This window comes from Physeter macrocephalus, chromosome 15 (assembly GCF_002837175.3).
Source record: "Physeter macrocephalus isolate SW-GA chromosome 15, ASM283717v5, whole genome shotgun sequence".
In the NCBI taxonomy this organism is placed as follows: Eukaryota; Metazoa; Chordata; class Mammalia; order Artiodactyla; family Physeteridae; genus Physeter; species Physeter macrocephalus.
This window is the reverse complement of record NC_041228.1, coordinates 3929838-3957777: the sequence shown is the minus strand read 5'-3', so window position 1 is coordinate 3957777 and position 27940 is coordinate 3929838. Positions and strand designations below refer to the sequence as shown.

Genomic DNA, 27940 nt, shown 5'->3' with positions numbered 1-27940 from the left:
CGAGCTGGGATCCAAACCAGGTCTGCCCAACTCCCCGAACCTGCTTTCTTTCCATCACCTGAGCCCACATTTCAGCACAAAACGAAAGCTCTCTTTGCCCTCGTCCCCCGAGGTGCTAGACTCCTAAGGGAAAGAGGAAAGCCCCCAAAGGGCAGAGATCTCGCCAGTATCACACGGACCCCTGCGGAGGAAAACTGGAGCGACGCTCTGGCTTCCAGACACGAGAGGGCGCTGTGGGTCCAGGAAGGGACGACAACGCAGCCTGTCTGTGGGGTTCCTCCCCCGAAGGCTCTGGTCCCCCAAAGCAGAAGGACCCCCGGGATGCAAAAGGAAGCTCACTGGACACCACGCACTTTGGCCTTGTTTTTGTTGTTTCTGAATTTTTTTCTACCGCGGGGCTCATGGACCACATCTCCATGCAAAAGACTCAGTGTCCAGCCATAGGAAACCTTATACCAACATCTTCACTATGCTGATTAATTTATTTTGTCAACATGGAAGGACCAACGGTGGGGAGGGCACGGAAGTCATCACCCCTCCCTGCTCCCCCTGACTCCCCCCCAGAACTGGTCCAAACCAGCCCATCAGCGTTGGTCCAAACCATGATGATGCTGATGACGATACCCTCTCCTCCTCCTCCTCCATCACCACGACAGCACTGCCAGTGACGATGGGGGGGCAAGAACAGCAGCACCACCCGTTACGAGGGCTTTTGCTACGTGGGGCACTGGGTTAATCTTCCCAGCACCCTCACATGGTAGGAACCATTATCATTCCCTTTCTCACTTTTACAGAAAAGGAACCTGAGGCTCCACATGAAGTGGAGCCAGAATTTGAAGCTGAACCTTTCTGACTGCGGAGTCTGTGACCATTCTACTGGCTCTTGGTCCTGGATGACGGAGGTCCACACTCCATCCATCCATTCACTCATTAGGCAAGCATTTATTTAGTGCTGTCTTCCAGACGCTGTGAAGGAGGGTCCATGCCTATCTTTCTCTCCTTCCGTGCCCCCAACACCTGGGCTACACGCAGATCTTTTCAGGCAGCCGCTAAAAGCCTGCTTCCCCCTTTCCCTGAGCCCGATTTCATACATATTAAAACACTGAGGGAGCTTTGTCCCAAGAACCCGTGGTGAACGTGGGGTGGAACAGGAACCAGAGAGAAGGCTGGCTTCCAAAACGAGGGGCAGAGGCAGCCCAGGGACAAGGCACCACACAGTGGTCCTGGGCATTTGGTGGGGGGCGCTGGGAAAGTCAGGAGGCCAAGAGCTCCGGCAGTGTTCCAGCTGTGTGACACTGGGCCAGTCACTCACCTTCTCTGAGCCTCAGTTTCCTCAGCTGCAGGAAAAGGGGTAATTCAATCAGCCTTCCAGCTTCCCTTCACAAATGATTGTGTTTTCTAGCCATCTTACTAACTGTGACCTTGGGCAGGTCGCTTGAGCTTTAAGCTATGTTCTCTCATCTGTGAAAAGGGCATAGCCGTGCCTTCCCTGAAGCACTGTCTTAATAATGAGACATAAAGCATGGAACACAGCTTACACGGTGCCTGGCCCCCAGACAGGTCAATGCACATTGTCACAGTGGCTGATTACATCACCAAAAATTAAAAAAAAAAACAAAAAAAAAAACACAGCAAGATTCAGCGTAACATGATTTCTGGACACATCGGGCTCCAGTCCATCCAATCCCCTTGGTGCTCTGCGACTGCTTTCGAGAGAATATTCAAGCAAAAAAGCCAGTTTGTTAAGCTCTGTCCAGGTGCATGAGTCACCGGCGGCCTTCTCCCTTCTGTGGATCCTGTTGTCCCCTTGACTCTCCCTGGCCTCGCTGCATCCTTGGAGGGGAAGCAGAGACTCCAAGTTACGGAAGACAGCCCCAGGGACCGAGGCTGGGGGTGGGCTGACAACCAAGTCTCAGAACCGCCACCTGCGAGGCCCCTGATGCGTCATCTCATCCCACCCCTTCGTTTCTACAGATGAGGGAGCAGAGACCCAGAGACGGAGGTGACTCATCCCGAATCACATAGCTCAGATGTGGCAGAATCTAGACTCAGACTTTGCTAAAAATGTCCAACCGCAAGAGAACGTCAGCTGAAGAGAGAGCCAGGAGTGCCGGAGTCTATTCAGCTACGCGTCTCTCCTGCCAGCACCGGAGGTGTGGGGAGGTCTCCCGGCTGGGACTGTGGCCCGGCAGCTTCAGGTCCTGAGCGTGGCGCTGCAGCCTGGGCTTTGGGGCAGCGGGGAGGTGCCTCCAGAAGCAGAAGGCTGCCTGTCCTGAGCTCAACCAGAACAGACGGGGCAGAGATGCAGCTGCTGCTCATGGGAGAAAGGGGGCCTGTCAGTTTCTCCTGGTGGCCCCAGCACGAGAGAAGGACAGCACGTCACTCCGAGGACAAGCCGGCCCGGGAGCTGCACGTTGGTCTTGCCTGGGAAGCACGGCCCAGGCTGAGTGCCCTGACTTCAAGGGCTCTGGCAGCCCCAGTCCTGAACCCGAGGAACATGCGGGTGTCCTGTTAATACCCTGTGCCCGGGTTCTGGGCTTTCAGGAACCGAACATGATGGCAACTATCAAACCTGAGCGCCTAGGTTCCAGGCACTGTGCTTTGAGACCACACAGGAATCGAGGAAGACGGTGCCGCCAGCCCTGCTGTAGGCAGCAGGAGACCCAGACACTGATGGCAGAGCCTGGGAACAGCCTCGACTGACCCAGGTCTGCCCGGCGCAAAGCTCGTGTTACGCTGTGTGTCACACTGTCTCTCAAACGGCTCTGTATTCCTGTGCAGTAGTTATTACGTGTGCGTGTGTGTGCCTGTGCTTTTAACAGAGGTTAAAAAAGAGAAGTTCATTGTGGAATAAATGAAGACACAAAGAAAAGTAAGGGAAAAAATAAATACTCTCACAGCTTTGCCACCCACAGACAACCAGTGGTTAACAATGGGGGTTTGCCCCCAGAATCAGCCTCCCTCTCTGAGTCTCACACACACACATAAACACAACTGGGGTCATATTGTATAGATATTTTGCAATGTGTTTAATTAAAAGTTAACAAAATGCTATCTTCATTTTCTGGGTTATTATTTATCCTTCTGAATGTGATTTTGTGTCCCTAAATGCCATTGTATTATTTAGCTGTACAATAACTCATGTTACCTTGTGCCCACTGCAGAGCATTACAGTTGTTTCCAGGCTGCCTTATAAATCATGCTGTAATTACGAAACGTGTGGGTATGTACCTGTGCACAGCCTTGATTTATCTCCTTAGAGTAAAATCTCTAGACATGAACGGACTAAATAAAAGGTGCTACACGGAGAGAACGAGCTGGGCACATGAAAGCTCTGTTTCCATAGTAACTTGACAGAGTGGCACCTGCTTTATACCATCAGCCCTACGCAAGGGGTTGATGTGAGTCCCCCTCTGAGTAACGATATCCTTCCGAGGTCCAATGCCCTGCATTCTGAGTCTACAAGTGCCTAGACTCCGGCAAAAAAACCAACATAAATGTATGTTGCAAAGTACTGTGGCTGCCTCTCCTGGGAAATGGGAGATGTATTTTTAATCGCTGGTGTGAGTGGAAAATGGCATTTTTAGTGACTGCTTTTTATTTCTCCTTCTAGGCTGACACCTGAAGAAAGCCTTCCTCCTTAGAAGGAATCCCCTCTTTCCCAGGATCTGTCGACCTTGTACATCTTCATCACGACTGATGAAGGTTAAAGAAGGTGCAACATTCATATCCAGGGAGAATGTGAATAGGCCTCCATTCCTCTGCCTGTCTAGTGCTGCTGCCACCCATGACTCTGTCCCTCATCATCTTGCCTTCGTACTTCTGCAACCATCTCCCGACTATTCCCCAAGCTCCTCTGGTCTGCCCCGCTCTCACGTCTATCGGCACCCGCTATTCGAAACTTCTCAGCATGTCTGATCACGCACAGACCGTCCAAGGCCTTCCCGTCACTGCAAACAAGGCCTGAACACATTCTGATATCGAATGCCCTGTATGTTGGTCCTCAAACCACGTCTGGAGCTCTGCATCCCAACTTCCATGAGCACCATTAAGTACCCTCTGCTCTAAGCACTGTGAACCATCCACGCCCTAAACAAGCCCTTCCCTCCCACTTCACACACTGAGGCACTCAGCCCAGGAAACCTCTTCCCCTCCCACCCAAATTCTTACCAGGCAGCACCACGGCAGCACACAACTCTCCCGAACCCAAGTGCCCCATCCTGTTCCTGGGCCACATCCACGGCCCTTGGAGGAATGAGAGAGCAGGGAGGTGCTTACCTTTTCACCCTTTTCTCCTTGGACAAGAGGTCCTCTGCCCTGGAAAAGCAAAGCAGAAGGCAAAGGTTTTTCATGAAGCACCTTCACGGCATGACATCACACGTGGCAGGTGTGCCCTGGGATTCAAAATGGTGGGCTGCTTTCTCATAAGCCCTGCCAAGGAGCCTCTAAAAGACACTATCATTTCCTAAGGGTAGATTCTCGTGAGTTTTATCTCATTTAATTTTTCCAGCAACTCAATATTATGGTACTATTCTTTCTTCCACATCAGCTTTATTGAGATATAATCTACAGAGCATAATTCACCTATTTAAAGTGTAGGACTTCCCTGGTGGCGCAGCGGTTAACAATCCGCCTGCCAATGCAGGGGACGTGGGTTCGAGCCCTGGTCTGGGAAGATCACACATGCCGCGGAGCAACTAAGCCCGCAAGCTGCAACTACTGAAGCCCGCGCGCCTAGAGCCCGTGCTCCACAACAAGAGAAGCCGCCGCAGTGAGAAGCCTGCACACAGCAACGAAGAGGAGCCCGCACTCGCCGCAACTAGAGAAAGCCCGCGCGCAGCAACGAAGACCCAACGCAGCCGGAAATAAATAAATAAATAAATAAATAAACAAACTAAAAATAAAGTGTACAATTCAATGGCTTTTTGGTACATTTACTAAATGTACTAAATGTGGTGGTGCAACACCACCACCATCAACTTTAGAATGTTTTCATCATCCCAAAAGAACCCCAAACCCATTGTGGTCACTCCCCTTTTCCCCCTGCCCCCTGCTCTGGGCAAACATTAATGGGTTTTCTGTTTCTATAAATTCACCTACTCTGGACGCTTTATATATATGAAATCATACACGTGGGCTTTTATGACTGGCTTCATAGCCCATGTTTTCTTAGCAAAGTGTTTTCAAGGTTCACCCACCTTGCAGCATGTATCAATACCTCATTTTATTGCAGAATACGATGCCATTGCATGGCTATGACACATATTTTATTTATCCATTCATCACGTGATGAACATTTAGGTTGCTTCTACTTTTCCGTTATTGTGAATAAGGCTGCTATGAACATCCATGAACAAGTTCTTGTATGAACACGTGTTTTCATTTCTTTCGGTTATACACCTAGGAGTGGAATTGCTGGGTCATATAATTCTGTGTTTAACCCTTTAAGGACCACCAGACTGGTTTTCAAAGCAGCTGCAGCATTTTACACCAGCAATGTATGAGTTACGATTTCTCCACATTCCTAGTTGTTCTACACGTTATTAAAGTGGGGTGTTAAATCTCTCATTTCAGTTCTCAATGTTTGCTTCATATATCTGGGGGCTCTGTTGTTAGGTGCACGTATGTTTATAACTGTTACATATTTTTAGAGGATCGACACTTTTATCATTATAAAATGTTCCTCTTTATTTCTATTAACTCTTTTTAAAGCCTGTTTTGTCTGGTACTGTTACAGTCACTCCAATTTCTAATGTTTTCTATTTGTAGAATGTGTATTGTCCATCCTTTTACTTTCAACCTATTTATATATTTGCATCTAAAGTGTGTCTCCTGTAGACACAATACAGTTGGATCTTGTTTTTATGCCCAGGCTGAAAATCTCTGCTGTTCATTTGGTTTGTTTAATACATTTACAGGCAATGCTATTTTTGATGTAGGTAGATTTACATATGCCATTTAACTTTTTGTTTTCTATGTCTCCTGACTTTTTCTGTTCCTTTATTCCTCCTTTACTGCTCTTTTTTGCATTACATGAGTTCTTTTTAGTGCAACATTTTAACCTCTTTAAGGATATTTTCACCATATAGTTTTGAATTATTTTCTTGGAGGTTGCTTGAGGTTTACCATATACATCTTAACTTATCAGGATCTACTTAAGATTTACACTAACTTACTTCCAGTGAGATTTAGAAACATGCTCCGACGTGATCGATTCCTTCTTCCCCATTTTTGTGCTATTGTTGTTACAGATATTTGTTAAATACCCAATGATACACTGTCATAATTATTACTTTGAACCTGTCATTCCACTGCACTCTGGCCTCAATTATTTTCGGTGATGAGTCAGCTGATAATCTTATTGGGTTTTCCTTGTACATCAGGAATCATTTTTCTTTTTCTGCTTTCGATTATTTTGCTTTGTCTGTTAGCATTTTTTACTATGATTTTTCTAAGGATGGACCTCCTTTTGTTTTTCTTGATTGGACTTCCTGAGGCTTCTTGAACGTGTAGATTACTGCTCTTCATCAAATTCGGGATGTCTTCAGCCGTGATCTCTCTGAACACTTTTTCTGCTCCTTTCTCTCCGCTCTGGGAACCCCTGTCATGTGCACTGACGCACTTCATGGGCCCTCACACTTCTCTGAGGCTCTTGCTCATTTTTCTTCATTGTTTCTCTCTGATCTTCAGATTACATGATCGCTACTGATCTGTTCTCAAGAATGCTGGTTCTTTCTTCAGCCAGTTCAAACCTAGTGTCATGCCTCTCGAGTGATTTTCCTTTTCATTTCATTGACTGTACTTCAAAATTTCCATTTAGTTCTAGAATTTCCATTTGGTTCTTTTTAACAATTTCTACCTCTTTATGTTCTATATTTGATGAGATAATGCCACGATACTCCCCTCTATTTCCTTCCGAATGGCTTCCTTTAGTTCTCTGGATATAATTACAATGGCTACTTTGCAGGCTTTGTCTGTTAGATCTGACATCTGTGCCCTCTCACAGGCAGTTTGCGTAGCCTGGTTTTGTCCTGTGTATCGGTAAAATGGGTGTTTCACTAGCCCTCACCTCACAACATTGATGTGAGGGTTAAATGAGCCAGAAATCTGTAAAACATATAGCACAGATCCCGGCGCACCATGAACGCTGTTAAATATAAGCCTCTCTTCCTATTTCCAAGTGAATTTGCACAGAGCAGGTGCTTCCTACCTCTGCACAGGAGGCAGGCGTGTACGGTGTGGGTGAAAGGCGTAGCTCAGCAAGTGAGCACAAGACTCAGATTAAAATAGATTCAAACCCCGCCTCAGCCACATGCAGGCAGAACACCTGATGTGATCACGAGCCAACAGGCAAGTCTGAAAATTCTGTACCCTTCCCACCGTGAGCGATGAGCCTAAGTTTAAGAAGCTGTTCTAAGGAGTAAGGAGGGACCGACACGAAGCCCCTGTGAAGAAGGGAAGGCGGTGCAGCCACAGTCATGAGCTCTCAGAAGACGGCACGGGCTATCTGCCAGGCTAACTCTTCTAGGGCAGTGGCTCTGTCTTGTCGTCGGTTTCCCCTGAGCACTGAGAACCTAAAAGGAACTGATTATACTCACTCTCATTCACTGACCTCCTACCACGGGCCAGGCATTTTACAGACAAAGTTGCTCTTTTCTTTATTCTGCTCATGGAGCGAATGAGGTTTTTAGGGAGGTTAAGCGACCTGCCCACGGACACACAGCTAATGAAGGCTGGAGCCAGGGACAACTACTGAGGTCCACCTGACTCCAAACTTGTGCTATTGATGCTACAAGATGCAGGCTGAAGGATGGGTTTAGTGCTTCCACCAGGCCAGGTAACAACAGAGGAACAACAGCATTTACTTTGCTTCTGCACCGTTACAAACTGTTGACATGCGTTAACTCGTTTAATCCTAATCATGCAACTCGACAGTTAATTTTATCCTCCCCACTTTGCAGATGAGGAAACTGAGGACAGAAAGGTTAAGTGTCTTGGTGGAGCCAGCCTTTGCCTCCCAGCCACGTGGCTCCGGAGCCCTGCTCTGCGCCATGAATCGTTCCTCTCTGTCATTCTCCCCCGACCCCCATCCGCCGTGTTCGCTCATCAACCGAAGGATCCGTGAGCACGGTCTGCGCTGGGCCAGACGCCGGGGATGCTGGACCGACAAACCGCAAACCGAGGTATCAGAGAGGCAGCCGATGCGGGGACTGACAGGCACCGGGGATGTGGGGGAACCGAGAGGGTGAGCCAGAGCTGGGGTCGCAAGGACACCCTGGAGAGCTACGCCCGGTTGAGTCTGAGAGGGGCGAAAACGTGAGCCAGGCAGGAAGGGGAGGTGAGGGGCAAACGGGGGTGGACAGAGGGCAAAATGATTCCCGGTGGAGGAAAAACCATATGCAACGGCCAGGGTGAGACATGGCCAGCTGGGGGAGTCATCACTGCCAACCTGGAGCACAGACTTTGAGGGGTGAGGGCGGGGTGGCGCAGGGTGAGGCTGGAGCGGCCGGCAGGCCTCCTGTGCCCGTGCAGAGGGGTCCCCCCGCTCTGGCCGCGCAGAGGGGCCTTCACTCACCGTATCTCCTTTCTCTCCCTTGGGTCCAGGAGCTCCAGCCGGCCCAGAGGCTCCCATGTCCCCCTGAGGGGTGGAAACCAGAGACGAGCGTTGGGTCGGGTCCTCTGACCAACCTCTCCCACACCAGCTGCCCACGGCCCACCCTGCCCCAGTTTTCTGGAAGCAGCCGATTTTGTCATTGCCACCTGCACCATGAGGCCAAGCCTCCCACCCCCGGAGAGGGAAGAAGCATCTGAGTAATTTTCTCAAACTCCCAACTTCCGGAACGAAGGACACCTGGAGAGAGCAAGTGGGTGAAAGCATCGCACGCCTGACCCTGGGAATGGGAACGGCAGCTCCTATGCATCCTACTGGACCCAGCTAGGGCGGGGCCCCCCAGGCATCCTGGAGCCTCCCCAGGAAGCTTCAGGGCCCCCCCCAGCCCCGCTCCCCCCAACCCAGCGTCCCACCCCCCGTCATGCCTCTTCCTGCTGGCTCTGAGTCCGGGGACATGGCTCCCTGGTATGTCCCTGCATCCAGAACGGGCCTGGGCACCCTGGATCCACCAGGCCACGCCTGTGGACGCGACCTGAGCTACCTCTAGGTGAACGGCGCCGCTGGAATCCAGGTGTTCACACAGCATCTTAACCACGGACGGGCTGGGACACTGGCTAAAGGGCCAGCACTGCCAATCAGCCACAGGGCAGCCAGGCTTATCTGCAGGTGGTGGGACCTGTTTCCCTCCCGAGAATCCCCTCCCTCCCACCTCATCTTCTCTCCCAGGGTCAGGGGTCGGGCTCTGCCGTCCGCACAACCCCAGATCTGTCCGACCACAGCACAGCTCGGTCGCGCCGTGAACGGCCACTGCTTCAGACAAACAATTTCTACTTAGAGGTTCACAAACCCCCAAACAGCTTTGCTCTCTTCTTCCATCTGACAGCCCAAGAGCTGAGGTTACAGCACAGGGCCTGCTCAGCAAGGCCGAAGCCCCTGCTCTCTTTCTCGCAGCGAACACCTGGCACCCTGGACCTCCTGTGTGTGTGCATGTGTCTGTCCGTCTGTCTATTCTCCCCATCCTAGCACACTGGGGACAGAGGGGAGAAGGGCAAGAGAAGGGGAAGATGAAGGAGGTGCATACAGAGGAAGGAAGAAGGGAGAAGACAAAGGGACCTTAGGAGATGTTCAATGGTGACGCACTGAATGAATGTGAACATAAGTAATACGGGTGAGAGGGAGGGGGAGAAAGGGAGAGAGGGAGGGACGGAGGCGGGGGGAGGGGGAGAGGGAGGGGGAGAAAGGGAGAGAGGGAGGGACGGAGGCGGGGGGAGGGGGGAGAAGGAGAAGCGGGGAGGGAAGGGCAGGGGATGCAGTCATCGCTAGGTGTCTGCACCATCACACTCAGCCCCTCTTTCGAGCACCAGACCAGGTAACGGCCACTGGGCAATGCTGACCTCCTCCCTCAGCCTGTGTGTGACCCCGGGCAATGCACACCTCTCCGGGTCTCAGCTTTCCGAGACCGAAACGATGATGCGAGACAACAGCCCTGTCCAGCTCCATAAATGCGATAAACCTGGGCAACGGTGGACAGAGAAGAGGCTGGTCCATGGCTGAGGAGGGAGGGAGGAGCCCACGAGGAGGCACCTGGCCTTGAGTAATTAGTGAGTTTGGAAAACGTGTACAAAAAGAATTTCACGCATGTCAAGCAAACAGATCGTGCGTCCTGAACAAATAGACTCTTTAAAGCGCAACCCCCAAAGTTTCTGGAATATAGAGGCCTGAAAGGATTGATGCAGAGTTAGCTGACCACGGAGGGCTGAGCCTGTCGGAGCAAACAGCATCTGAGCCCAGGCATGCGTGTTCTCCTTCTCGATCACACGTTCAGGCTGAGAAATGGACGCTCTGAACCGTGAAGGGACTCAGAGGTTACGGACTTTATGCCACTTGCTCTATCCTTCCATCTCAACAAGCTCAGAAGCAAAACCCCGCAGGACAGTAATCTAACACACCGTTGTTTGGGAGTTTTTTCCTCCTTCTTACAAAGAGAGCAAATCAAAGGATCTCACGCTCTAAAGGGCTTCTCTGCTGGCTCCGGTACTGACCTTTGGGCCGGGGAGTCCCACTGGGCCATCAAAGCCCTTTTCACCCTAAAGGAAGAAAGACAAAAGAAACAAGGAAGGTTCTGTTGTAATTTTCCCCTTTCTCTCTTTACGAGTTGGTTATCCCCTCCACCTGCTCATACGCCAGTCCCTTAGAAAGCCACGCGCCGATCAATAAGTTGGACAAAGTTCACTGGAACCGAGCACCCGTTCTCAAACTGCCAACCTACACGGGGAACTTGGACGTGGCCTCCAAGTACAGCCATTGGTGGAAAGATCATCCATCCATTCACAAATGCCAGCCTCAGCCTCTGGGTGGTATCACCCAATAAGCCATTCCATCCATCCTTCATAGCCTGGGTCCACCTATCCATCAATTCAACCACTATTTCATACAGTGGCTGCAAATACAGACATGGAAAGATTCAGCCTTTGCCATCTGGAATTTATGAGCTTATGGAAGTAAAGACAAGTAGGCAGTTTTAATCCAATGTGATAATTGTCATGGTCGATGGAAGAAGAGGGAAAGAAAGGGTCATAATGTCCCAAATAGCAGGGGCTAAATGAATAGGTATCGAATGGATGGGTGTGAAGAATGGAAAGGAAGGCAGGCAGGCAGGGAGGAAGGGAGGAGGGAGATCATACAGACACTAATAATGGGATCAGAAAAGGAGTCTTTGGGGATGTCTTGAAAGAAGAACAGGCATTAGCAGATTAAAAGGGGTGGCGGGAGGGAAAAAGATGTTCTAGGCACAAGATGCTACATAGGCAAATTCCAGAAGGCAAGAAAGATCATGACCTCGCAGAGGAACAGGACATTCCTGCCTGCCTAGAAATTGGGAGGGGGAAGCGGAGTGAGATGAGGCTAGAAGGGCAACTAGGACCCACCAGGGGCCACACAGAGTGGGGACAGGTGGGGGAGGGGATCTGTGAGCCAAGCTCAGGAGGTCAGTGGCGATCCAGCAGGTGTTTGTGAGCTAGAGAGTGAGAAGGTGGGCAGGAAGACAGGATGGAGGCCTGCTTGACCCCAGACTTCCTCCCGAGGGGCCCCGCCAGGGCAGGGCTCGGGGGAAACCATGGACTGGGCAGAGCTAGCGTCGGCCGCCCTCCCTGGCACAGTCTGCAGGCTAGTGGGCCAAGCCCCACGCTGCTGCAGTTACCCTTTCCGTTTGGGGTTTTCAATGGAAAACAAGAATTCAAAAGGACTTGGGTTTGGACAGTTGCTTTCGTTATGACACTGATGGGTGAGAACCGGATCAACACGTCGTCTGTGGACCGCCTGAGCCCGCCAGGGGCGCGGACGAGGATCCCTGCCCAGCGCCCTGGGTGCACCCACCCTGGCTCCCTCTCTGGCTGCTCCCAATCCTAACCCAGCACCAGGCCGGAAGCCCCTAACTCCACCGACGCCCCAGACAAAGCCTCAGCTCGCAGCATGACCGAGCTTGCCCCTTGTGGCCTCCCAGCCAGCTGGGCCGTGGCTAGACAGCCCCACTTGACTGGGAGCTCCTTGGGAGGGGGTCTCTGGGTGGAAAGAAGAAAGGAGAGTGTGAAGGAGAACAGAGGAGAGGGAAGAAGGGAGGGAGGAGAGGCTGCCAGGACAGGCGGCTTATTGAAAAAAAACTGTTAGGAAATTCTTAGTGTGTCCACTCCAATGAAAATCAACCACGATTTCGTAGTTTTGTCTGTGTCTCCCAAGGCCCTTGCAAAGTTGGGGAGCACCTCCTGGGTGCCGGCCCTGAGCTGGGAGGGGCAGACAGAGCGATGGATACACTGAATGCTGTAGACCGAGGGCCCCGGGGGGCTACCAGTCGAGCAGATCTTCACGGAGACCATCTCGGTTTCGTCATCCTCACATATCTGTTTATTCTGCTCAAACAGTGGGAATTCTTTTCTTATTAAGAGGGCTGTTCATCCACAGAAAAACAGATGAAGGCCTCAGGCACTCGAGGAGACACCTCATCTAGGCTAAAGGGTGGGCGATGGTGGCAGTCAGAAACATATTAGGTTTTAAAATTAGAAACAAGAGGCATTAAACTCTACTCATGTATGCATCTAGGTTATATAGTACAGCTAATTACAGGGAACACTGAGAAGAAAGGGATGAGGGTGTGTCCTGCAGAGCACACCTAAACCCTCAGCCGCTGCCCATGCGGAGTCTTATTCTCGAAGCAAATCTGGCTGGTTTAGGCTCACACACGAGTGAAGACGAGACCAGGAGGAACCAGAAGCGCCTTGGGAAGACATTATGAACTCCAGGAAGATGTTCGTCACAGCTGGGTCTGAGCAGCTCCCCTCGCGATGTGCACAGCAATCAAGAAGGAAGAAGCCCAAGGAGCAAGGACAGTCCCCTGACCGGAGAGTCGCCTGGAGCCTGGGGCCACCCTGCCCTGGCAGCCCACGTGCATGATGGGAAATTCCCACCTCCACTGCTGGTTCTGCTGACCACCCCGCCCCACTCAGCTCTGGGGTCCTGGGCTGGCGGCTGAGGGTGGACTGTGGGTGGTACCTTTTCTCCAGCTGGGCAGGAGCAGTTGATAGTCTTCAAAATCCCGATCTGTTCACTGCCGGAGGTGGGAGGCGGCTGGGGCGGGGGTGAGGGCTCCGTCAGCACGGTCACCTGGCACTGGAAGGGAAGCACAGCGGTCAGAACCTGGCTTCCTGCCCAGCACTGCTCCCTGGAGCTTCCCTGCACAGGCCAAGGGGAGCTAGGAACCCTGAGGACACTGGAGCCTGAGCAGGGAGGGCAAGTAGCGTCTGACCGCAGGTCCTGGCACCCCGAGGCCTTGGAGTCCGACTGGCGTGGGCCAAGGGTCTCAGCCACTTCACTGGCCTCTCAGCAGCCTGTGGGAACCACTTAACCCCTCTGAGCCTCGGTGCTAACCTCTGCAGAATGGGGACAAGGGCGTTTCCATCATAATGCAGTGAGGAGGAGTTAGTGGGACAGGAAGAACGCATCCAGTCCAGAGTCTGGAACGCAGGAACCCAGCAGGTGTGCCCGTAATGACTTATTTCCTTACCCTCGCCAGCCCCCTCCCTCCCTCTTTCTTCCCTTCCTCTCCCCGGCTCCTTCTTTCCCTTTATTCTCTCCTGCTCTTACCCGTCTCCCTCCCTTTCCTTTCTCTCCTCTCTCTCAACAGTCAGGCTCAGCTGACTCCGCAGCCCCAGCCCTGGTAACGACCACGCCGGGTGCCTGTGCCCCCACTTGTCCTGACACAGGACACGCTGACCGAGCGCTCACTGCGTCCGGGGCCCGCGCCCGCCGAGTCCATGGATGTCAGCCTTCAACTCTGGGAGGCAGGACAACGGAAGCACCCTTGGAACTGGTATTTGGTAAATGGAGAGGGAGGCAGCTGGACCGAGGCGGAGATGGGGAGGCCCTGGAGAGGCAGAACTGCGCCGGGGGCCCAGGAGCCTCTGCCCGCTGTTCCTGACCCCGTGGTGCCTCCTCCTGTCCTGCTGAGCAGCGCAGAGCACGGCGGCCTCCCCACTCTGGGCGCTGGCAGCAGGGATGCCGTTCCCCCCCGCCAGCCTCTGCCCCGTGCTCCCCAGAGCTGGGCCTCATCGCTCAGCTGCAGCCCCGGGGGCTGTAGACCGAGGCTGGGACAGACCTGCATGACCCGCTCCCCCAACCCACGCCTGCCAGACCAGGAAATGGAACCCTAGCGATGACCACCGGGCTCCCTCCCAGGGCTCACTGTGACGGTGGGTGTCCCCTGATCCCATCCCGGGGCCCAGGACGCCCCCTCCCTCGGGAAGCCAAGGACCCGTTCCCCGCCCACCAACCCCTCCATGCAGAGTCTCTGCTCACCGGACCCGAGGGGATGTCACAGCACGTCTCCAGTTCCGAGTGGCGGGAGTCACAGTAAATCACGATCCGCTGTAGGTCAAACTGGGAGGGAAAGCGAGGACCGAGAGTGAGTTTTGGGGGCTTTGGAACCCGGATCCTCCCTGGCTTCAGGTAGGCCCTGCTCGGGGATCAGGCCCGCTTCCTCCTCAGGGTCCTGTATGGTCTGACCCTGAGCCGAACTTGAGAGGGAGCCTGTGTCACCTACAGACAGCCCGTCCCTCTGACAGCGCGAGCCGCGAGCGCAAGGTGGGTCAGCGCGGACGGGGGGCAGCGCTTTCTCCTGCTCCGAGTGGGCTACCGCTCAGGCCCCTCCCACGCCTCCTCCCGTCCGCAATCCGTGCCCGCTGCGTTCACTAAAGCCCCTGCCGTGGTGCTGCCACCAACAGCCTCCAAAGGTTCAGAGCGCCCCTGTTTTCAACTCTCTCATCTCATGTGGTGGCTTAAGTGAACTTTTTTATATTAAAAATTTGCTTCTCTCAAATAAAAGCAAAAGTAAACAAATGGGACCTAATTAAACGTCTATGCTTTTGCACAGCAAATGAAACCACGGATCTTCACATCCTTGCCTCTGCACGTGGTCTCTCTTCTAGGAAAACCCCTGAAAACTAGCAACCACGCTGAGGCATCCCCACAGATCTTTTGATGCTCCTCCGAGAGGTGGAGCTTCATTCCCCTCCCCACCCCCGAGTGTAGGAGGGACCTGGTCACTGGCTTCTGAGGAATAGAACACGGCAGAAGTGATGGCGTGTCACTTCGAGATCAGTTATAGAAAGACTGGCTTCTCTGTGTGTGCACAGGCACGGTCTCTCTCTCTCACGTCACACAGCCTGGGGGTCACCAGCTGGCACGCAGGGAGCTGCCCCACGGAGAAGCCCACGTAGGGAGGAACCAGGGCCGCTGTCAGCAATCCAACAGCAAGGAACTGAGGCCCTCAGTCCAACAGCCCACGGGAGGCTGCCAGCAACCACCTGCGTGAGCTTGGAGGTGGTCTTTCAGTCCTGTTCTAACTTCAAGATCACAGCGAGAGCCAACAGCTTGACAGCCACGTTATGAGAAACAATTGTTTACCTTACAATCTAATCACTGAATGCTCCAGACAAACTCTCCCAACTGGTATATATCTCCAGCCTCAAGGGCACGTGTTACCCTATTTGCTTCATGAGGAAAGCACATCTGGAGATGTGCCAGCACGTTCAAGACCCAAGACTTGCTGGTTATGATGGTGAAACATCAAAACAATCTAAATATTCACTAACAGGAGAACAAATAAGCAAAATGTACACTAAAATGAACTACTATGCAGCAGCTAAAAGAAATAAAAGCTTAGACACATAATTTTGAGAGGAAAAAAAGCAAGACGTGCCTTTACATGCTGTACATTATTTACATAAATTTCAAAATATCTAGCACACATCCAACAATCCTATATTTGATAACAGAAATACATATACGTGTAAAAAAATAAAAGAAATGGTTTTGGAAAGAGCTATCCGAGATCATGATTTGGTTACTTCTCGAGAAGCAGGGGACACTCCCAGTCAGAAGGATCAAGCTGACTTCAGCCTGAAGACAGCACATAAGTGTACACGCGTTAGGTGTGTGCATATTCATGGTGTGTGTGTCTCTGTGTACAGATGTGAGAATGCATTTGTAGAGGAAAGAAAGATACATTAAAGGAAAGTGAAAAACAAAGAAAAAAGAATTAGGGAGGGAAAAGAAAGAATAAAGAAGGAAAGAACACTGATGTAATGGTGATGGAAGGACAGCTATTACCAGCCACTGAGTCTTCCCCAGTTAATATCCCTGGTTGGTGACATGAGGGTGATTTTTACTTATTTTCCATATACCTTCCTATATTTTCCAATTTTTCTACAATCAGAGAAGAAGGGAAAAGAGTCTAAATTTACAGGGAACTGTGTAACTCTATTTCTCTGCCCATCAATTTGTCTACATATACATGTAGACATATGTCCCGTGCCCCCAGTGCAGAGCACAGTGCTTGGCACAGAGTAGGTGCTCAATATATACACGGTAAGTGATCAAGTGGCTAGATAATTAAATGACAGCCCACGGGAGGCTGCCAGCAACCACCTGCGTGAGCTTGGAGGTGGTCTTTCAGTCCTGTTCTAACTTCAAGATCACAGCGAGAGCCAACAGCTTGACAGCCACGTTATGAGAAACAATTGTTTACCTTACAATCTAATCACTGAATGCTCCAGACAAACTCTCCCAACTGGTATATATCTCCAGCCTCAAGGGCACGTGTTACCCTATTTGCTTCATGAGGAAAGCACATCTGGAGATGTGCCAGCACGTTCAAGACCCAAGACTTGCTGGTTATGATGGTGAAACATCAAAACAATCTAAATATTCACTAACAGGAGAACAAATAAGCAAAATGTACACTAAAATGAACTACTATGCAGCAGCTAAAAGAAATAAAAGCTTAGACACATAATTTTGAGAGGAAAAAAAGCAAGACGTGCCTTTACATGCTGTACATTATTTACATAAATTTCAAAATATCTAGCACACATCCAACAATCCTATATTTGATAACAGAAATACATATACGTGTAAAAAAATAAAAGAAATGGTTTTGGAAAGAGCTATCCGAGATCATGATTTGGTTACTTCTCGAGAAGCAGGGGACACTCCCAGTCAGAAGGATCAAGCTGACTTCAGCCTGAAGACAGCACATAAGTGTACACGCGTTAGGTGTGTGCATATTCATGGTGTGTGTGTCTCTGTGTACAGATGTGAGAATGCATTTGTAGAGGAAAGAAAGATACATTAAAGGAAAGTGAAAAACAAAGAAAAAAGAATTAGGGAGGGAAAAGAAAGAATAAAGAAGGAAAGAACACTGATGTAATGGTGATGGAAGGACAGCTATTACCAGCCACTGAGTCTTCCCCAGTTAATATCCCTGGTTGGTGACATGAGGGTGATTTTTACTTATTTTCCATATACCTTCCTATATTTTCCAATTTTTCTACAATCAGAGAAGAAGGGAAAAGAGTCTAAATTTACAGGGAACTGTGTAACTCTATTTCTCTGCCCATCAATTTGTCTACATATACATGTAGACATATGTCCCGTGCCCCCAGTGCAGAGCACAGTGCTTGGCACAGAGTAGGTGCTCAATATATACACGGTAAGTGATCAAGTGGCTAGATAATTAAATGAATGAGTGAGGGTGATGTGGCAGTTTTCTGAGTCAGGGTCCTCCCTCCTAAGACAGTGCAAGGTATGACTTGATAAATGACACACACAGGGGTAGGGGACACCAGGAGCACCTGGCTCCTGAGGCTTCTCCCTGGTGACCCCAGGACCTTGGCTGCGGAAGGCCCGCCAGTACTCACGTCGATGGGCACGCTGTCATAGAGGCGCTTGCCGATCACGGTCTTCCCCCGGATGTCGATGTTCTCCCTCTCCTCGATGGGCAGTGTCTGCACCAGCGCACAGTCTACGTACAGGGAGACGTTCTGGGCCTGGATGCTCAGGGCCACCTTGTGCCAGTCCCGGTTGAAAAGGTCATGGACCCGGGGACCTCGGAAGACCACCCTGACGGCATCCTTCATGGCACCCACAGCGTTGTACTCCACGGCCTTGTTCTTGCCGTCCAGCCGGATGGACACCTGGGGAGGAGAGGACCAGAGGCCCCTTGAGCTGCATGGGACCAAGGGAGGAGAGGGCAACTGGGGAGGGGAGATCACAGAGTCAGACCCGACAAACCTGAGTCAGATCCTAGCCGTGACCCTCACCAGCTGGTCAGCCTTGGGCAAATCACTTCCCATCCCTAAGCCTTGGTGCCCTCCTCACTGCAATGGTGTTACTGACATCTACCTTACAGGCTGTTCTAAACCTTGTAGTAAATGGAAGATCTGAGCTCACACGTTAATCCAGGGGTCAAAATCTCAAGTACCCGAGAGGCTATGCAGGTAAGAGCACCTCTGTGAAACTACAAGGGGACCGGTGAGGAGGGGCTTGATCTGTGAGACCAACCAGAAACCCTGACTGGTTTCAGCTTCTTTTAAAACCGCAGGCAGCAAAACAGAATCCATCTGTGTCTAGATACCAGGTGCCAGTCTGAGACCACATCGACTAACCCAAACTCTCTCTCACCTTGAAGATAAAATTGAAGCCCTGGTAGAATAAAGCAATTCGGTGGCAGGGACCTTGGCTGTCTTGTTCGCTGGATTACCCTCCAGCCCTTTGCAAAATGCCTTGAAACTCTGTAAGGAAGTTTTATTTTCCTCTGCGTTTTAAGAATGAATGAGGGGCTTCCCTGGTGGCACAGGGGTTAAGAATCCGCCTGCCAATGCAGGGGACACGGGTTCGAGCCCTGGTCCGGGAAGATCCCACATGCTGCGGAGCAACTAAGCCCGTGCGCCGCAACTACTGAGCCTGCGCTCTAGTGCCTGTGAGCCACGACTACCGAGCCCTTGTGTCACAACTACTGAAGCCTGCATGCCTAGAGCCTGTGCTTCACAACCAGAGAAGCCACCGCGATGAGAAGCCCGCGCACCACAACGAAGAGTAGCCCCCGCTCACTGCAACTAGAGAAAGCCTGCACGCAGCAATGAAGACCCAACGCAGCCAAAAAATAAAATAATTTTTTAAAAAGGAAGCAAGGAAGGAATGAACGTATGCTCATCCATGTGCTTATTTTTTCATCCCTTGCACGATACTCACTGAACGTCCTCTGTGACAGGCAAGCAACCTGCTAGGTGTCGGGAATGCAGGAGTGGGCAAGATCCAGACTCCCTCAGCGCACGGAGGTGGGGGACATAACGTGACACAGAAGACAGGTATTCACTGAGCAAATGGATGGATGGGTATATTCTTGTCCGGTCTCCATGGGGTTAGTCTCCATCTGCCCTGATATCCACGCTCCACCTCTCTCTACCCGGATCTGAACTCCCAGACTCTGACCTTTTACTTCTTGACCTGGGCTCCGATGCCCTTTGGCTTCTAGTTAGTCTGGCCGATGAGAGCAGAAATCAAAGAGCAGGAAGAGAGAGGGGTCTGGTATTGACTCTCCTGCCCTCCCAGCTTCCCTGCGGTTCCAGACGGCCATGTTCCCCCACGTGCCAGGGCCCTTTGGGAGCTCTCCCTCCTCCACGACTCCAGAACACAACGTCTCCACTAGCCACCAACCTCTCCCTGCCCAGGCCATCCAGGCCCCGGGCAGGAGCTTCCTGCTGTTGCTAATCCCAGGACACCACAGTGTCTTTCATTGGCTTCCTTAACCCTGACCCTTAACCTCATCGGCTCCCTTACCCCGAGACACTTTACTAAAACACTCTCCAACAATCGGGGCTGTCTACTGCTTGCCCACACCCAAACCGGCAAGTCACTTTTAAGCTGTGTGACCTCGGGCAGGCTTTTTAACCTCTGTGTGCTGTTTCCTCATCTGTAAAATGGTACTGATGACAGTGCCTACTTGATAGAGTTGTTATGAGAATTAAATGAATTTATAGATATGTAAAACACTTACACAGTACTTGTACATCAGGCACTGTTCTAAATATTATCTATAATAAATGAAGCAAGTTCAAAGACATCACCGCGGTGAAGCCTTCTCTGACACACACGTGTAACTGGGTTCTAACCTGGCCATTTGCTCGCACATCCTCAGGCCTGTGGATTTATTTATTTTTTCATAGCATTTCGGGTCTGTATATGAAAGCATTTTGGGTCATTTACTTCATCCACCCGTTTCTCGCCTGCCCTGCCCCATCCTTTTAAGCAGGCACCCTGTCTCTACTGCTCATCTCTTTAACCCCAGTGGCTAGGACAACACACGCCATATAGTAGCACTCAACAGAAAGGGAAGGAATGAACGAATGAGAGCCCCGAGGTTAAAGGAAGGAGCCCACTGCCCTGCAGGGAACCAGCCACAGTGTTTATGACACGACCCAGGTGTTCTGGTTTCTCTGTCTCGGGTCCCCCACATGGCTTCAGCACAGCCAAGGGGAACCTAAAATTTATTTTTGACTGCACTGTCTGCTGGTATCTTACGGTTAAGGTGAAAAACAAAACTATGAACCCCTGACTAATAACCTGAAACTTCTCGTAAGCATAATCTAACAATCATGATTAAACCTGGTCTCTTTCTTGAAATCAGTTTCACCTGTTTGAGCCCTGTACCCCTGAGCCACCTGGGGAGCTTCATGAGAACGGGGTTTTTTCTCCAATGTTTCTATTTCTCCCAGCACCATACAGCGCAGGGGAAGGCCGGCAGGCCCGAGTCCAAGCCGGGCGGGCCTCAGGAGGGCGCTCCACGGCTCAGGTCCATCAGCAAACCCTGGTGGTTCTCTCTTCAAACTACATATCCAGAATCCCATCATCTCTCCCCAGTTCCCTATGACTACTTGGTCTGAGTCAGGATCACCCTTTGCGAGAGGACCACAGCGGTCTCCCAGGCTCCCTGTCCCAGGCCTGCCCACCTCGCAGAGCCTACCCTCCAGTCCCTGCACTGGCCTCCACCCCGTTCCGAGTCTCCCGTCCACCCCTCCACCCCGCTCCAGAACTAGCCTCCTCCTGGCCCTTCATCAGGTCTGGAATGAGCGCCCCTCAGTTTCTCCAAATGACAAATGGGGAAAATGCCAACGGTCAGGGGTGGTTGTAAATTCTCTGTGGGGTCATGGATGTAAAAATCTAGATCCTGTTATTACAGGGCCACGGGACAAAGAGCACGTGAGAAGGTGGCTCACACCAGTCTGCTCATAGGTCATCTTCTACGTGGCCTCTGTCCATTTTTCCTGTGTCCGGTCAGGACTTCCCCGAGGCGTGGGGCGGCCACCACGTCATTTTCAGTGAAGGGCACGCCCCAAAGCTTGTTCAGTGGAACGGAAGAGCCAGGTGCCTCTCTGAAAAGGCAGGTCCTGTCTCTGCACGGCTCTGCAGGATTCCAGCCCAGGGCTCATTGTGGCAGAAGGAGGGGAGGAGGCCGACACGGCCCTGCAAACGCCGTGGAGGAAGAGGACCCAGACTGAGGGGTGGCGCGGGCTCGCCCCACAGGACTGCCATGGCAGGCGCCCAGGCCCCCAGCACAGGACCCCGGGAGACTGGAGACGTGCGCGTCTGCAGTGGAGGTGGGTGAGGGTCACGACGAGCTGCCCGCTCTGTGGAGAACAGTCTCACCGCCTGCAGCCGGCCTCCCACACTCAGGAAACCAGGCCACCGGGCACTCACGCCTGACCACGGTTCTGCATCTCAGTTTGACCAGGGACGCTGCAGGAGTGTCACTCGACAGGACCAACGGATGGGGACCAGAGCCAGCGGGGCACAGCGGTCAAAAGACAGACTTGGAGCTTGACTGTCTGGGTTCAAATCCCACCTCTCCCCTCACGACCTATGAAAACACGGGCAGATGTCTAAAGCTTGCCGTGGATCAGTCTCCTCTCTGTACGACGGTAACAGTAGAAGCTACGCAGAGGGGTGTTAGGAGGACTGAGTTAAGATTTGTGAAGCACTCGGGACAATCCTTGGCTCCCACTGACCGCGTGTGAGTGCGGATATGTGTGCCCTCAGGGCAGCGTCCAGCTTCAACCACGGGAAGTGAGCTCACGGCCACGAGGAGGCCGCCTCCGAGGGAGGAGCCCGGGAGTGTGGCCACCGCAGTCCAATGGCTCGAGCATGCTTTTATTTTATTTCAACCCCAAGTGAAAACAAAGTCAGTGTCCCCCAGCGAAGATGAGTAATGTCTCTACACAGTTCGTTCTTCAAGAGAGGACAAGGGCAAATGACAGAAACAGTTGGTCCATGAACTCTGAGAACAAGCGGATTGGGATCTGCATCTCAGATAAGTGTACGGTGTTGATGGCTTGGGTTTGAGATAGGTCTCCCCTCACTCGGCTGCATGCTGTTGATACGGTGGTCCTACCTTCATAGGGACTGAGAGCCAGAATGCACCAGACGTGGGCAAAGATGAGCTGCAGGGCTCCATTCACGGTAAAAGCAAAGACTACCATAAAAAATTGTATCACACATCAGGCAGCATTCTCGATGCTTTAGAGACATCATTCCGTACGGTGCTTCCACTAACCATTCCTGGGAGGTTTTCTGTTTTCCATTTTCCAGCTAAGCATATCAAGACTCAGAAAGCAAACGTGGAGATTGATTCAAGATGGCGGAGTAGAAGGACGTGCGCTCACTCCCTCTTGCGAGAGCACCGGAATCACAACTAACTGCTGAACAATCATCGACAGGAAGACACTGAAACTCACCAAAAAAGAGACCCCACATCCAAAGACAAAGGAGAAGCCACAATGAGATGCTGGGAGGGGCGCAATTACAATAAAATCAAATCCCATAACCGCTGGGTGGGTGACTCACAGACTGGATAACACTTATACCACAGGAGTCCACCCACTGGAGTGAAGGTCCTGAGCTCCACGTCAGGCTTCCCAACCTGGGGGTCCGGCAACGGGAGGAGGAATTCCTAGAGAATCAGACTTTGAAGGCTAGTGGGATTTGACTGCAGGACTTTGACAGGACTGGGGGAAACAGAGACTCCACTCTTAGAGGGCACACACAAAGTAGTGTGCGCATCGGGACCCAGGGAAAGGAGCAGTGACCCCATAGAAGACTGAACCAGACCTACCTGCTAGTGTTGGAGGGTCTCCTGCAGAGGCGGCTGTGTGTCACCGTGAGGACTAGGACAGTGGCAGCAGAAGTTCTGGGAAGTACTCCTTGGCGTGAGCCCTCCCAGAGTCCACCATCAGCCCCACCAAAGAGCTGGGTAGCCTCCAGTGTTGGGTCGCCTCAGGCCAAACAACCAACATGGAGGGAACCCAGCCCCACCCATCAGCAGACAAGTGGATTAAAGTTTTACTGAGCTCTGCCCACCAGAGCAACACCAAGCTCTACCCACGACCAGTCCCTCGCATCACGAAACTTGCACAAGCCTCTTAGATAGCCTCATCCACCAGAGGGCAGACAGCAGAGGCAAGAAGAATTACAATCCTGCAGCCTGTGGAACAAAAACCACATTCACAGAAAGACGGACAAAATGAAAAGGCAGAGGACTATGTACCAGATGAAAGAACAAGATAAACCCCCAGAAAAACAATTAAATGAAGTGGAGATAGGCAACCTTCCAGAAGAAGATTTCAGAATAATGATAGTGAAGATGATCCAGGACCTGGGAAAAAGAATGGAGGCAAAGATCAAGAAGATGCAAGAAATGTTTAACAAAGACCTAGAAGAATTAAAGAACAAACACCTAGAAGAATTAAAGAACAAACAAACAGATGAACAAAACATAACTGAAATGAATAACTGAAATGAAAAATACACTAGAAGGAATCAATAGCAGAATAACTGAGGCAGAAGAACGGATAAGTGACCTGGAAGACATAATGGTGAAATTCACTGCCGCAGAACAGAACAAAGAAAAAAGAATGAGAAGAAATGAAGACAGCCTAAGAGACCTCGGGGACAACATTAAACACACCAACATTCGCATTACAGGGGCCCCAGAAGGAGAAGAGAGAAAGGACCTGAGAAAATATCTGAAGAGATTATAGTCAAAAACTTCCGTAACACGGGAAAGGAGACAGCCCACCAAGTCCAGGAAGTGCAGAGAGTCCCAGGCAGGATAAAACCCAAGGAGAGACATGCCGAGACACATAGTAATCAAACTGACAAAAATTAAAGACAAAAATTAAAAGCAACAGGGAATAACATACAAGGAAACACAAGAGAAGGAAAGGACCTACAAAAATAAACCCAAAACAATTAAGAAAATGGTAATAGGAACATACATATAGATAATCACCTTAAATGTGAATGGATTAAATGCCGAAAAATTATTGAAAGCAGCAAGGGAAAAACTACAAATAACATACAAGGGAACTCCTATAAGGTTAACAGCTGATTTCTCAGCAGAAACTCTACAAGTCAGAAGGGAGTGGCATAATATATTTAAAGTGATGAAAGGGAAGAACCGACAACAAAGATTACTCTATCCAGCAAGGATCTCATTCAGATTCAACGTAGAAATCCAAAGCTTTACAGACAAGCAAAAGCAGAGAATTCAGCACCACCAAACCAGCTCTACAACAAATGCTAAAGGAACTTCTCTAAGTGGGAAACACAAGAGAAGAAAAGGACCTACAAAAACAAACCCAAAACAATTAAGAAAATGGTAATAGGAACATACATAACGATAATCACCTTAAATGTGAATGGATTAAATGCCCAACCAAAAGACACAGGCTTGCTGAATGGATACAAAAACAAGACCCATATATATGCTGTCTATAAGAGACCCACTTCAGACCTAGGGACACATACAAACTGAAAGTGAGGGGATGGAAAAAGGTATTCTGTGCAGATGGAAATCAAAAGAAAGCTGGAGTAGTAATACTCATATCAGATAAAACAGACTTTAAAATAAAGAATGTTACAAGAGACAAGGAGGACACTACATAATGATCAAGCGATCAATCCAAGAAGAAGAGGTAACAATTATAAACATATATGAACCCAACATACGAGCACCTCAATACACAAGGCAACTGCTAACAGCTATAAAAGAGGAAATTGATGGTAACACAGTAACAGTGGGGGACTTTAACACCTCACTTACACCAATGGACAGATCATCCAGACAGAAAATTAATAAGGAAACACAAGCTTTAAATGACACAACAGACCAGATAGATTTAATTGATATTTATAAGACATTCCATCCGAAAACAGCAGATTACACTTTCTTCTCAAGTGCACACAGAATATTCTCCAGGATAGTTCACATCTTGGGTCACAAAGCAAGCCTCGGTTAATTTAAGAAAACTGAAATCATATCAAGTATCTTTTCCAACCACAAAGCTATGAGATTAGAAATCAATTACAGGGAAAAAAACGTAAAAAACACAAACACACAGAGGCTAAACAATACTAAATAAACAAGAGATCACTGAAGAAATAATAGAGGTAAATAAAAATACCTAGAGACAAATGACAACTAAAACATGATGATCCAGAAGAAACAAAGAAAACAGTAGCAAAGATCAATAAAACTAAAAGCTGGTTCTCTGAGAAGATAAATAAAACTGATAAACATTTAGCCAGACTCATTAAGAAGAAGAGGGAGAGGACTCAAATCAATAAAATTAGAAATGAAAAAGGAGAAGTTACAACGGACACTTCAGAAATACAAAGCATCATAACAGACTACTACAAGCAACTCTATGCCAATAAAATGGACAACCTGGAAAAAATGGACAAATTCTTAGAAAGGCATAATCTTCCAAGACTGAACCTGGAAGAAATAGAAAATACGAACAGACCAATCACAAGTAATGAAATTGAAGCTGTGATTAAAAATCTTCCAGCAAACAAAAGTCCAGGACCAGATGGCTTCACACGTGAATTCTGTCAAACATTTAGAGAAAAGCTAACACCCATCCGTCTCAAACTCTTCCAAAAAACTGCAGAGGAAGGAACAGTCCCAAACTCATTCTATGAGGTCACCATCACCCTGATACCAAAACCAGACAAAGATACTATAAGAAAAGAAAATTACAGACCAATATCACTGATGAATATAGATGCAAAAATCCTCAACAGAATACTAGCAAATGATCCAACAACACATTAAATACTAGGGATCCAACAACACATTAAAAGGATCATACACCATGATCAAGTAGGATTTATGCCAGGGATGCAAGGATTCTTCAATATATGCAAATAAGTCAATGTGATACACCATATTAACAAACTGAAGAATAAAAACCATATGATCATCTCAATAGATGCAGAAAAAGCTTTTGACAAAATTCAACACCAATTTATGATAAAAACTCTCTAGAAAGTGGGCATAAAGGGAACCTACCTCAACATAATAAAGGCCATATATGACAAACCCATAGCAAACATCATTCTCAATGGTGAAAAACTGCAAGCATTTCCTCTAAGATCAGGAACAAGACAAATATGTCCACTCTCACCACGATCATTCAACATAGTTTTGGAAGTCCTAGCCACGGCAATCAGAGAAGAAAAAGAAATAAAAGGAATCCAAATCGGAAGAGAAGTAAAACTGTCACTGTTTGCAGTTGACATACTATACACAGATAATCCTAAAGATGTCACCAGAAAACTGCTAGAGCTAATCAATGAATCTGGTAAAGTTGCAGGATACAAAATTAATGCAGAGAAATCTCTTGCATTCCTATACACCAACAATGAAAGTTCAGCAAGAGAAATTAAGGAAACAATCCCATTCACCATTGCAACAAGAAGAATAAAATGCCTCAGAATAAACCTACCTAAGGAGGTCAGAGACCTGCACTCAGAAAACTATAAGACATTGATGAAAGAAATCAAAGATGACACAAACAGATGGAGAGATATACCATGTTCTTGGATTGGAAGAATCAATATTGTGAAAATGACTGTAAGACCCAAAGCAATCCACAGATTCAATGCAATCCCAATCAAATCACCAATGCCAGTTTTTACAGAACTAGAACAAAAAGTCTTAAAATTTGTATGGAGACACAAAAGACCCAGAATAGCCAAAACAAACTTGAGGGAAAAAAACAGAGCTGGAGGAATCAGACTCCCTGACTTCAGACTATACGACAAAGCTACAGTAATTAAGACAATATGGTACTGGCACAATAACAGAAATATAGATCAGTGGAACAGGATAGAAAGCCCAGAGATAAACCCATGCACCTATGGTCAACAAATCTATGACAAAAGAGGCAAGGATATACAATGGAGAAAAGACAGTCTCTTCAATAAGTGGTGCTGGGAAAACTGGACAGCTACATGTAAAAGAATGAAATTAGAACATTCCCTAACACCATACACAAAAATAAACTCAAAATGGATTAAAGACCTAAATGTAAGACTGGACACTATAAAACGCTTAGAGGAAAACACAGGAAGAACATTCTTCGACATAAATCACAGCAAGATCTTTTTGGACCCACCTCCTAGAGTAGTGGAAATAAAAACAAAAATAAACAAATGGGACCTAATGAAACTTAAAAGTTTTTGCACAGCAAAGGAAACTATAAACAAGACGGAAACACAACCCTCAGAATGGGAGGAAATATTTGCAAACCAATCAACGGACAAAGGATTAATCTCCAAAATATATAAACAGCTCATGCAGCTCAATATTAAAAAAACAAACAACCCAATTAAAAAATGGGCAGAAGACCTAATTAGACATTTCTCCAAAGAAGAGATACAGGTGACCAATAGGCACATGAAAAGCTGCTCAACCTAATTATTAGAAAAATGCAACTCAAAACTACAGTGAGGTATCACCTCACACCAGTCAGAATGGGCATCATCAGAAAATCTACAAACAACAAATGCTGGAGAGGGTGTGGAGAAAAGGGAACCCTCTTGCACTGTTGGTGGGAATGTAAATTGATACAGCCACTATGGAGAACAGTATGGAGGTTC

General features: G+C 49.3%; 1 protein-coding gene across 1 annotated transcript in view; it reads right to left on the bottom strand.

Annotated features, from left to right (window-relative positions):
* Nucleotides 1-27940, bottom strand: part of COL22A1 (collagen type XXII alpha 1 chain) — a 261088-nt gene that overhangs the window by 180377 nt on the left and 52771 nt on the right. Inside the window, exons 7-12 of the mRNA XM_028500513.2 lie at nucleotides 17860-18135; nucleotides 14459-14539; nucleotides 13157-13273; nucleotides 10654-10698; nucleotides 8576-8638; nucleotides 4279-4317 (exon numbers count right to left, since the gene is read on the bottom strand). Of these exons, the coding sequence (XP_028356314.1) occupies nucleotides 4279-4317; nucleotides 8576-8638; nucleotides 10654-10698; nucleotides 13157-13273; nucleotides 14459-14539; nucleotides 17860-18135 (621 nt within the window). The remainder of the gene's footprint in view (nucleotides 1-4278; nucleotides 4318-8575; nucleotides 8639-10653; nucleotides 10699-13156; nucleotides 13274-14458; nucleotides 14540-17859; nucleotides 18136-27940) is intronic.